General features: G+C 40.5%; 1 protein-coding gene across 3 annotated transcripts; it reads left to right on the top strand.

Moving 5' to 3' along the window:
- Positions 1-2: 2 nt before the first annotated feature.
- flad1 (flavin adenine dinucleotide synthetase 1) lies at positions 3-7,653 on the top strand. Of its 3 annotated transcripts, none has more exons than XM_026372654.1 (11): positions 3-102; positions 1,554-1,648; positions 1,807-1,969; positions 2,393-2,770; positions 4,416-4,529; positions 4,651-4,918; positions 5,289-5,436; positions 5,732-5,830; positions 6,051-6,240; positions 7,086-7,159; positions 7,283-7,653. In XM_026372654.1, exons 2-11 carry the CDS (start codon positions 1,641-1,643, stop codon positions 7,416-7,418), a joined length of 1,578 nt encoding a protein of 525 aa, XP_026228439.1. In that variant the 5' UTR covers positions 3-102; positions 1,554-1,640; the 3' UTR covers positions 7,419-7,653. The 3 variants fall into 3 exon arrangements, with proteins under 3 accessions (XP_026228439.1, XP_026228438.1, XP_026228440.1); XM_026372653.1 differs by lacking the exon at positions 3-102 and adding an exon at positions 292-377; XM_026372655.1 differs by lacking the exons at positions 3-102; positions 7,283-7,653 and adding an exon at positions 292-377 and having other exon boundaries at positions 7,086-7,163.
- The last annotated feature ends 4,797 nt before the right edge of the window (positions 7,654-12,450 follow it).

Below are 12,450 nucleotides of genomic sequence, written 5' to 3'. Positions count from 1 at the left end.
GGTTCAGGCTGCAGAAGAAGTGTTTCCGCTGCATCTGTTAGCACAACATTGTCCAACTGGAGATATTGCAAAGTGGTCAAGGCGTGGATAAACACCTTAACGGTACAGTTTTTATAGCTAATACATACTGTAACACATTACTTAGTTATTCTGCTCCTCAATCACACTGATGAGTCTTGTATAACGGAGCATCTTTCAGTTACTTCCGCGTACACAAAAAGGCAGCTCCTTAAGACCCACCTCCTTAAATATGATTGGCTGCCGCTCATGTCGCGAAAGCAGTCCTTATTAGTGATTGGACGAGCTACGTGACGTCTCTTGAGTGACCTGTAGTGCCAAACAGTAGGATGCATGACGAGGACAAACGCGGTTCCGGAGTGAGTTGCTACGGTTTCGATGAGTTAGTTTATCAGCTAAATTATAAAAACAATGCACTGTGTGACTATTTGCATTGTATCACATTGATAAAACCCTGTAGTGTAGATAAATTACAGTGTGCCGTGTTGGAGTTCCTGTATGCTAACCTAATATTTACTTACGCTGCCCCTCCACTCCGCACACGGTTAATAAACCTTTCGTGTAGATTTCATTACTTGTGTACTAATGAACACATTTCTCACAGAATTACGTTGCACTTGATTTTCGTATATCGGTTTTGTGAAGTGAAATGAACGTGTAAGAGATTCGGTTTTTGTTTCGCCTCGTTTCAGTCTTGCGCAATTTCTATAGTGTAAAGTGCAGAGCAGCATGTTCCTGTGAGTTAACACTGTGTATGAACACAATCTGAATGGTTAATGTTGACACTTGGGGTTAAATACCTAAACTGTCTGTGCGACATATCCACTTCTTCAATGAACTCAGACGACAGCTGGCCATTGACTCATTTCTCTCTTCTTTTGTGACCCCATTTGAATAACACAATGTCAGAGTATATGTTTTCACACTATAATCTACCAGCATGTTGTGGCATTATTTGGTACAGCTGACATTCATGTTTTTCTGCTTTAACTGTCAGCAGTGGATTTAATTGATCTGTCCTGAGCTGATATTCACTTACAAAATAGGAACCAAAGTTCTACCAAGTGTGTGTTTCCTCTGATATCATGTGGAGCATTTGACCAACAATTTGCTCGTGTTTCAAATATCAGAGGAGACAAACTGTGTTCCATATCTTTAGACAAATTACGAAGAGACCACACCTGACATGTCACATGTCTGACCAAGCTTATAACTAGACAGTTGAGTAGGTTGGTGTACCGCTGTCGCTGCTATATTGACTGTGTTACCAAAGTGGTTAAACTATATAGAGTTTCTTGAATGAACCTTGAAGTACTATAGCCACAACGATTAGGTAATTTAATGCTTAGTCAGTCAGTGTAAGATAATGTGTATCAATCAATAAACATTTCATAATTCTAGGTTCTTAAATGGAGACATTTGTTGATTTTCATCATTATGCATATCTATTGACTGGTCAGAAACACAACATCTCATGTTTTATTAACCACAATATTTTCCTTTCACCTCTTCTCCATCATGTGTTTCTTTCAAAGCTTTTCCTGGTAGGAGACGATCTATGAACCAGCAAAGGGCCAAAGTTATAATGACACAGAGAGAGAGAAACTCTATATGACTGCTTCATGTTGATGTAAGTTCAAAAAATATTTCTTCTTTTGCTCACATGGACACTGATCCATTACAAAAGCAACATAAATAGTACAGATAACACTGAAATGTATATTAACATACATTACATTGTAGTGTCATTATTTAATGAACTGCGTGTGTTTAATCTCTATCTTCCAGCTTTGCTCTTCCCAGCCTGAGTAGAGCAGTGGTGCGTGTGAGGAGACTGGCAGCTCAACTCAGCAAAGCAACCATGTCTACAAACCACCAGGGCTCCAGTCCGTCCTCTGCAGCCAATGCTCCCACCGCAGCCATTCTTATTATTGGAGATGAGATACTTAAGGTGATTTAGTGCTGATGGACACATGAGATTTGCTTTAATTTTAAGATGTATTTGTGCAATTTGTGTCAGAACCCTTATGAGAATAAAAAAAGTTTTTAAATTTGAGGAATCTACAAGTCTGTACATCTGGATATCTTTATATCATGGGGAAGACCCTCTGATGGTGATTTGATATGGCAACAGTGCTGTAGTTTGACAATGACAAGTCCACAATTATTTGACTTGACATGATCATGATTTAAACATTAAGCCTTTGATTTGGTCCAATGTCACATCTCACTCCCAAAATATGCTCGCTGGGAGTCATTGAATTTCATCAAGCATGGCCTTGGAGTCATTGTGAAGTCCTTGAATGTGATAGCAAGTGAGGGTGAGACCACTGGATTGAAACTAATGAAGTGTCTCTTGTCTTTTATCTCCCAGGGTCATACAGTGGACACCAACAGCACCTTTCTGACACGAGCGCTAAGGAAGCTTGGAGTGTCTGTACAGCGCATTACAGTCTTACCAGATGTGCAGGAGGTCATAGCAAAAGAGGTGGCCTTCCTTTCGCCTCGGTACACACACCTCATCACCTCAGGAGGCATAGGCCCCACCCACGATGATGTCACATATGAGAGCATTGCCTTGGCGTTCCAAGAGGATTTGTATCCCCATCCTGAGCTCGCCCGACTGGTTGAAGAATTTTTTGGGGTGGTGGACAAAAACTCTGCCGCTATGAAACTGGCCATGGTGCCCTGCTCAGCCAAACTCAACTATGGAACTGACTCACAGACTGGAAAAGCGCTCCGCTATCCACTGGTGAGTGAGCTCAGAACAGAGGGGAATTAGTTAAGTTGTTTCATTATGACTGAGTAGCACACCCTGCAGTAAGACTTGGGGTAGGTTAAAATTGTTTAGCTAACAGAACTTTGGGAAGGCGGTAACTCATAGTCTCATTGAGACTAGCATTGAGTGTCCCAGATAATCAGTCTTAAGAAGTTGGATATCAACTGGCTCCCTTAACTCTAGATTTTTCTATCCAGTCACATTCTTATGAAGCAGAGTTGAACACTGTCAGTACCACAAGAGAAGTTCTTAAAGCTACAGTATGTTACCTTCTTTTTTTTTTTAATTACTTTTGGATTGGAGGATTGATTTCAAGTGTTATGCTACTGCTGTGCTAAGTTGCATGTGCTGTAAATAAGTGTGGGAGTTGTTAAAAGGCCTTTATAGAATGTGGAAGTTTCGAAAATGAACCAGTGGATATGTGAGACACATACAAAATTCATCTCAGAAGTACGTATGTCAAGCAGAGAGGAGGAGGAAGGAAGTAGCCACAATGCTGAATAAGGTCAATCAGATTGGTATGTTTATTATCAAGGGGGATGTTTTACAGTGTGGGTTGTTTATCTTATAAATGACATGAGTGGGTTTAGTTTTCATTACCAGTTATCATCACAGTCACATCTTGTTGTACTGAACTGCAGTGAGGGAATCAGTATAAACAGGTTTTGCCCTGATCCTCTGACATTAACCTGCTCAGGAGCCAGATAGCCATGCAGCATAGGTTACCATGGTGATCTTCCCCAGTTAAAAGTGAGCCAGCTTTGTAGCGTGCCTTGGTAGCACATGCCATGTAACTGCATCATCCCCAGTTTGAGTCCGGCTGGGGACATTTGCTGCATGTCATTCCACATACCACTTTCTCTTTTCCTATGTTTCCTGTCTCTCTATACTCATACTAGAAAATAAAGACAGAAAAAAATGCTAGAAAAAAATATATCCTGAAAAATGTGAGCCAGCTTTGTGGAACTAGAGTGAAGCCCTGAGGTAAGATAGCTGGTTAACCTGGTAATGTTGTTTCATGGCACAATGCTAAAACACCATCATGCACTCATGTGGACTTGTATAAATTGGACCATTCATGCAATTTCATTATAAGTCAAATGTGTGCTTTAACTACATTTAATCATTAAGTATGCTACACAAACACAACAATGCTTTTTTTCTGCACTTACAACAACTTAAAACACTAAGATTCAAAATACGTTTTGGCCATTGTTACTTCCCTTGGATGTTTGACCTTCACTGTGCACAATGATGTATGTGAGTTTAAGGCATGTGCCTGCCAGCATGATCAGTGTTATTACAACTTGTGTAAAAGCCAGCCCCGGTCAAATAAGCAATTTATATGAGTTTGATGTGGAGACTTGAAGGCAGCACTGCGCACACACACAGTTTTGAGTGATGTATGCTGGCAGGGTTAAAGATGTTTTGTTACAAGGACACTGGGCAAGTTTCTAGTTGTTTCTAGTTGTCAAATAACTATTTGGGAGTGTTGTTTGAGGAGATTTGGTTATTGTACCTTAAACTGCAAATATATAAAATATTATACACTTGTATACACATTTATTGAACCTGTCATATATATATATATAAAGTTGTGTCCATCCTCTGTTCCCAGGTCAGTGTGCGTAATGTTTATGTCTTTCCTGGGATCCCGTCTTCATTGGAGAGGACCTTCAAAGGGATGGAGTATCTTTTTGCTGGTTCAGGGACCACATTTTACACTTGTGAGGTAACATCTCATAATCCAACCTGTCACTTACTAAATCATTTACTAGTCAGTGACTCAATATCTATCTGAATGCTGTGTTTTCACAGTACAAACAAAGCTCACCAAAAAATCTATGCACTAGGTGTTCGTGGATGCAGATGAAGCAGCCATCGCGCCTGTGCTGACCAAACTGCAGGCTGGTTGGGGTAAAAGGGTGTCTCTTGGCTCATACCCTGACTGGCTGAGTAACTATCACCGAGTCAGGCTGGTCCTGGACTCTGAGAGCCAGGAGGAGATGGACAAAGCCCATGCACAGTTGCTAGAGGAGCTGCCCAAGGGTAGCGTGGTGACCTTAGTCACTGATCCAGTGTCTATCGCTACGGCTGAGGTGTACAAGCTGGCCAACAGTGGTGAGGAGGAAACAGGGAGCAGAGGGTGGTGGGAAATGATGTGATGTGATGGGATTTAAACTGTCAAGTTAATATAAAGTGATTATTGCAGAGAACACCCACCCTTGACACAGGCATTGGGACCAATAAAGAAAGCAAAGAGATTAAAGTACTCTAATTACAGCTGTAAAATCATAATGGATGATAAAAACAAAATAACTGGCCTGAGACTGAATGGAGAATTGACTCAAGCATCGGTACCTGATAAAACCAAGACAAAGGATTACATCTACTCTGAATTATCGAAACGAGGATCATTTTATGATACCTAACAAAATTTGACTACATTTCCTGTAAAACGTTCTCTCACAGTGGATTTCATTTCCCACAGGCACAGCGTTGGGGGAGAAAGTTATGTCTGCTTTGAAAACGATAGAGACTGCACTGAATCGTTATTCGACAGAGGAAGTCTGCGTCGGCTTCAACGGAGGCAAAGATTGCACAGCCCTGCTCCATCTCTACTACGCTGCACTGAAGCGGTAACAGGAGAGGAGAAGATGAGATGAGACAATTAGAACATTTAGTGGTGGGAATGATTTAATCAGGACAAAACAGCCGACCTGAGAGACGAGAGATTAAAGGCAGATTCAAATTAAAAACTTTTTAACACACTTGTGTTTAACAGTTAGAAGTGAGCAGCTAGAATGGGGGAAGACTATTAGACCAAGCAGCACTTTTCTTGACCTGTATTGGACAAACAGTTGGAGGTAATGGAGGGAAATGGACAGTTATTTATCCTCTTAATGTTCCATTTCTTTCTTCTGCCACTGTCAGACGATATCCAGATGGTAAAGACAAGGTGAAAGCTCTGTATATCCGTATCGTCTCTCCTTTTCCAGAAATGGAAAAGTTCCTCCAGGACACAATGAAAAGGTGAGCCATCAGCTGAATCCTGAAATACTAATACATCATTGTTTATTTTGAAAAAGTGTATTTTCTTACCAGACAGATTTATCCAACGTGAATCTATGAATACAATTCAGTGAATAATTTGTGACAGATTCACTTTCTGTATTCTAAAATCATTTACTTCTTACCAGTTCGAAGGGCTGTGCTGTCAAAAGCTCATTGTTTAGTGATGTGTCTCCCATAGATATGAGTTGGAGCTGATCTCTGTGGAGGGCAGTATCCAGCAGGCGCTGAACGAGGTGCAGGAGAGGAGACCAGAGTTGAAAGCCGTCCTAATGGGGACCAGGAAGAGTGACCCCTACTCGCACACGCTCACACCCATGTGTTGCACTGACCCCGGCTGGCCAGAATACATGAGAGTCAACCCTTTACTAGTGAGACTCATACACATAACAGACATATTGTTAGTTTGTGTCTCTGTCTTTATCTCATATTGTCTTTGGTGTCACAAAGCTTGGACTATTTTAAAACTGTTCATGTTAATGTAACCAGCCGTTGGATATTTGAGGCTCACCTTTTTTCTAAATCTGTATTACACAAAAACCAAGCAGACCTTCATGGTCCCAACATTTTTTCTTCTGCTGTGTAGATATTGCTGCAGGAGAAATGACTTTTTGACTGGTAATACAAATCTGTTTTCACAGCTCTAGCCAGCCAATTTCCCCTTGTTACACTTAATGTTATTTGTCATCTTGACTGAAGTTTCAGAGTGCAGATCTACAGGCTGTGAACAAAAAAATTGCTTGCACAGTTTAATGCTTTTCAGCCCTGCAGTAATCCCACATTGTGAAGCTTTAAATGATGACAGTTGGTACCTACAATGTTATCTCTCTCTTGTTCATACACATACTGCATGTTGTACACTGTACAGTATAATGAAATGCAAAACTTACTTAAAACCACAAATATGAAACTCCAGAAGCTTCATTCGCATTATTAGAGGTTATTAAAGTTAATTTGTGTTCACATTTATGGATGTATCTGTGTAGCCTGACTGAACAGAAGGACAGAAATGTAGTGTCCCCTGCACGGTTTGCATTTGAAATGTTTTTAGAAATAATAGCAAAGTTAACTGGAAGAACACATACAGGAAAACAATGGTACGTTTAGCACTTGACCTCAATTCCAGATCATTTGTGTTGCACTCAGCAGAGTTATTAGAACTAATCTCTAGTCAATCGCAAACCAAGTAAATGTGATGTCTTCCAACTTTCTACAGGACTGGACATATCATGACATCTGGTCCTTCTTGAGAACATTACATGTTCCCTACTGTGTTCTGTATGATAAAGGGTAAGAACACATTTATCCACCTCTCAAATGTACATTTCCTTTATCTTCCTTTTATCCAGGTTTGAACAGTATCTCAGTTATGGTGCAGAAATCTTAGTCTTAAATGTATGTGTTCCCCTGCAGGTACACTTCACTGGGCAGTATGGACAACACTTACCGAAACGCAGCCCTGCAGGTCGTGGATGGGAGAGGGATTACACGGTACAAGCCAGCCTACCTCCTGGAGAATGAAGAAGAGGAGCGTAACTCCCGCGCGTGATGAAGCCTCGCTCCTCACTGTTTCACCTGTTGATGATGGAGCCATGCACACACATTGAACACTGTAAAACAACTTTTTTTTTTTTTTTTTTGTAGGTTTCTTCTAAATATAAAGACCCAACACATTTGACTGTAAAATGATAATGTGAAGACAGAAATGTGTGCTATTTGTGTATACTTGAGAGTCTAAGGTAATGGCTCTCTGCCGTTGAATAAAACATCAATGTGTCATCTTTTTTCTGGTGTCATGTTGCTATTTTAAGAAGAGTCTTACATGCACATGCGGGGCTTTCAATAGAGCTCTTAATTTACCCTTTACACAAATTTTCTTAGCATTGTTTCTAAATCCAATAAGAACAAACTATGCAGACGGCCTCTATGAAAATTCAATAGTAAAATGATGTGAAAAGGTTTTCTGTCAAGGTGAGATAATCAGGTTTTACCAACTCTGTGTGCAGCAGCATGCACAGGCTATGTAAGGTCAACCAGCAGGCTCACATTGATTCATCTGTCTGGGCTTGAATATCCATAATTGCAGTGTGCAGCGCGTTAACGGAGCATCACTCCAGCCCGTCTCCACAGAGGCGCCTCCTCTCTCATGTTGTAGTTCTTTTCGAGCACCTCACGGGCGCGTTGTTCTCACGTTTTCCATTTAGCACCAGTGATTACAATAAATTACCTTCTCTGTTTCCAGACATGATTGAATCCAGGCTCATCGATCCCCCCCCCCTCTCTCTCTCCTCGCCTGCAGATTAGTCAACGCCGCGCAGCGAGGATCGATACCGGCCGATCTAATAAAGCGGGTCGCTTACGAGGCCACCGAGGGGCTGATACACCAGCAATTACCTCCTCCAGCCCCCCCCCCCCCCCCCCCCTCTCTTCACTTATCAGTCCGGGCGTCACGGCCTGCCTGATTTATTTATAATAATAATAATAAAAGAGACAATGAGCAGAAGCTTCATGATTACAGCACAGAGTGAATGGTGTGTGTTTTGAGGTAGTGGGATGAACACACCCGGAACATTGACTGCATGATGGTGTTAGTGTGGAAGAAAATTAAATTCCAATAGAATTACAATGGTTGACTCCCCTCATGTGACTCAAACATTGTCCTACTTATACTTTTGACTGTCTTACCAGTTGTTTTTTTTTTTAAGTAAATGCTCATTAATGTTTTGAAACTTTCTGTCTCTGCCATATTAATGTAATGTGAGTTTAATCTGTCCTTTTTTTACAGGCTCATGTCCCCTACAAACGTGAGCCCATGGTTTTATATAACTTTAGCTAAACGTCTCTGTGTTTCCAGGTACAGGTGAATATACTTATAATGTACCTCTACCTAGAATATTTAGTTATACCACGTGAGGGATTTGAATTATTCCTCCTCTGCTATCAGTACAGGGACACTGAATTCATTTCGACAGTTGTCTATCTGCCTGAAGTTTATTACTTTAGTTCTTTTTGTTCCATCGTCTCCTACAGGTTTGTCCTCACCCCCCTCTCACTTGTCACTCCATCATCTTTGCTTTTCTGTTTTATCTTTCAGGTCTGTTTTGGCTTCACTACAGTATCCTCTTTCTATTCACTGTAGTCATCGCAGCACTTCCTTCCTCGCTGCCTTTTTGGGTTGTTGTTTGGTTCCTCTTATGAATTTTAAATTTCTGTTTTGATTTTGACATGTAAGACTGAGCCTGAAAGCATCTGGGGAGGATGTGGGTAATGACTAACAGGGGCCTAAAATTATCTGGACTAAAATAATTTTGTGCATGGTTTTAAACTGCATCTTTAAAAATATCTTTTTTTCCCCCACACCGCTCTGCTTTTGAAGCAGGGATTATAAGACATTAACAAAACTGCAAGCGAAACGTTCTCAAAAATCGGAGACTGCATCGTTTGTATGACTTGAGACAAACTGGTCGAAGCAATCCTGATTGTTTCTCGGCTGGCGAAGTGCAGGCAAAAGGAAGAGCGGTGATCAGAGTTACCTCCTGTGCAACACTCATAATTCCTCGCTACTTTCCCAACACACCCCAGTGTGGAACTCTAAGTTATTACAGAATCCACACAGCTAACAGTGTGTGTGATATGGACTCAGCACGACTTAAGATCACACTTGGACTTTGTAGAAAAACATGTGACGAGCTTTGATATCTGGATGAACTATCCATTTCAGACGCAAGCCTGCCTTGGTGACTGAGGTGCTTTTCTCTAAAGGAATATGTTCCTAATCCAATTCCTCAGCCGTTCCTGCAGTGTAAAACGAGACTTGAAGCAGCATGAGACAGCAATTCAGGCGATGTCCTAGGAGGGATGGTTAACACAGAGGGTGAATAGACACTCCGTTGTCAGAAAGCATCAGGAGAGAAGGGAGACCTTTGAGTCTATGCAAATTACCAACCCATCTGCATGTAAAGCCAACCGACCAGAACACGGGAAATAGGATGTTCAGTATCAAAGTGTCAAACATTAAAAGTGGATGAAAGTAAGAGAGAAAGAAAGGATGGGAGTGGGAGGTAGAACAAGGAAGGAGGCTGATTGGCTTGCTAACATGTGAAGTGTGACTGACTCAGCTGATTTGCGTCTGTGTTGGTGTGTTCAAATAAAAGCCAGGCTCATAATCTCTAAGTTTGTTACAGCTCGCAGTCCGATACACAGAACCGAGACCCCAGCCTGTAGTCGCACACGTGGAAAGCATTCAGAAAACGCCTTTCACACAGTGGGATCACTTCAATGTAAAGGTCTGTGAAGCTTCAACCTGCATGTTAAAAACCGATGAGAAAAATTCAGCCCAGCTCAACTTAAGTGGAACTTATTTGCACTCAGCAGCCATAACTTAAACATGGTGCACTGTGTTAGAAAGATAAGAGATGTTTAACACTAGCAAGGCCCAGTCAATGTCAACTGATTCCTGTTTCCATAGATTGGGTTTTAAATACTGGGAAAGTCATTCTTTGACTCCTCTGACACTAATTTGGGGTAAAAAGCTATGTAAGATATTCAAAGCCAGGCATGTTTAGCCATGCATATCTATATAGCCTACGTTTACCTCCTTCACATGACGTCTCCTCATCCTTACAGTGTCAAAAGTTAGTATTTGCATTATGTCTTAAGAACGTTTGGGTTATCCTTGTGTAAAATGAATGGATGTGAATGAGATGTGTGATGGTGTTGTTCCACACCATCAAAACGTTGGTGGGTTTCTGCTGATAAATGTGTTGACAAGTGCTCTTGTTTAAGCTAAACACTGAAGCAGCTAATGTGTGGTTTTTCCTCTTTTGTCATAATCTGGTCAGTGCACATTTATCACTATTTGTGCGATGCACTGGAAGCTCCTGCCTTGTGAGCAAACAGCAGAAATAATTACACCGTTATTGGCTACCTGACATGCGTTAAGGGTGTGAAATAGAGTATGACATAAGCAGACCTGGTTAGTTTAGACTTTATTTAGAACAAACAAACTATGCTTACACCCAAAGAGCAAATAAAAACCCTGGCTATTATTCATAACCTGGAAATTAAATAGCACACATATTCATCAGCGCTACAAACATATTTAATGCTAATCCTTGGAGGCTTTCTTGAGGCTTGCACACAAAAAAAAAAACACACTGAGTAACACAAGGAGTCTGTTTTTTTTACTTACAGAACTTACTGTAAATGATGCAGTAATTCATCACATCTGTATAGGAACAAATTAAACAAACAGATTCGTCTAGAGCTCGGTGTTTTGTGGTGTGACATCTTCAGTAATGAGTGTGTAAATGCAAATGTGTTATTTCAATAAACTCATCTGTTTTTAGGTGACATTTTGAATGTGTAATTTGATAAACAATAAGAAAACAATATGGGATTTTGGCATCAACATCTGTCTGTCAGTGTAGGACAACTCTCAAAACACAGAAGTAAGCTACAATCAGTTGTCTGTATTTTTGGTGACATGGCTACAGAACTTTTAGGATCTATATACTCTATATATGAGGTATGAAGTAAACGCTAGTACAAGTATTGAAAAGCCCCTGAAGGCCTTTTAAAATGCTTCCAAATTTGTCACTGTGAACGCAAATGAAGTGTAACGAAGTGCAGTCTTCATTTTAAAGGTCATTTCACACTTTTAGCATTTAAGTCTGTTTTTTACTCACCACTGTGTAAAGGGTCAAATAGTCTCCCTGGGAATCTCATTAAAAAGTACTGAAAAAAATAAATGCAATATGTGCAAGAGATGCCAAATGGCATTTTGCTGATTAGGGAACCCTTTAACGTCGTCCTTGACCCTGATCTTTTTTAAGAGCTCTTTTACAGGACTTTATGGTTTTTACCTGGAAGAGGAAATAACACACATCAACAGCACATTAGCTCATCATCACTTTCTCCTACAAGAAAAATGTTTTACATCCAGAAGTGTGAAAATTGAGAAATCCGATGAGGTAGATAAAGGTTGGGTTGGTGAGTGATCATGTATCAGCATCTTAACAAGACTGAACGTGTCTAAGAGAACAGGTTTAAGCCACAGTTTCAGTGCTGGTTTGTTGTGTGTTGTGTGTTTTCATTAGCTTTTGTTAAAATGTACCTGATGCCCAAAGAGAATCAGCTGGTCCTTGTATCTATTCACTGTCCAAGTGTTTGTTGTTCATCCATGCTACGACTTTAGTCAGATGACTTTTATAAGTTGACTCATTAAAAAAAACACAATTTTCTCAAGGATCTCAAAATGTTGAGGCATTTGATAATTAGTATTCAGAATGTTGAGGCATTTGATAATTAGTATTTCGAAGGACAACAGGGGTGCCCTCTCACCTCACCCCAGTTTACCTCAGCTCTGAGATATGTGAAATATGCGCTGGTCAGGATTCACAACAACGATGAAACTGCTGATCAAGGTGTTGATTACACGCAGAGAGACGCAAATCATCCTTCCAAATTTCAAGGAAAGTCTTGAGGATAAACATGCTACAAGCCTAATTATTTGAAACTACTCTTGATAAATGAAATACATCTTTAAAAATTACTTACTAATTATTAGTAAGAGCTTTTTA

This window comes from Anabas testudineus, chromosome 16, assembly GCF_900324465.2.
Source record: "Anabas testudineus chromosome 16, fAnaTes1.2, whole genome shotgun sequence".
Lineage (NCBI taxonomy): Eukaryota > Metazoa > Chordata > Actinopteri > Anabantiformes > Anabantidae > Anabas > Anabas testudineus.
Note: the sequence above shows the minus strand (reverse complement) of the source record. Positions and strands in the feature narration are given on the sequence as shown.

Bases quoted from the DNA above. Each gene is read 5' to 3' on its own strand.
- flad1 (XM_026372654.1), top strand. The intron at 5,437-5,731 runs GTAACAGGAGAG...TGCCACTGTCAG, and splicing joins TACTACGCTGCACTGAAGCG to ACGATATCCAGATGGTAAAG. The intron at 5,831-6,050 runs GTGAGCCATCAG...TGTCTCCCATAG, and splicing joins CTCCAGGACACAATGAAAAG to ATATGAGTTGGAGCTGATCT.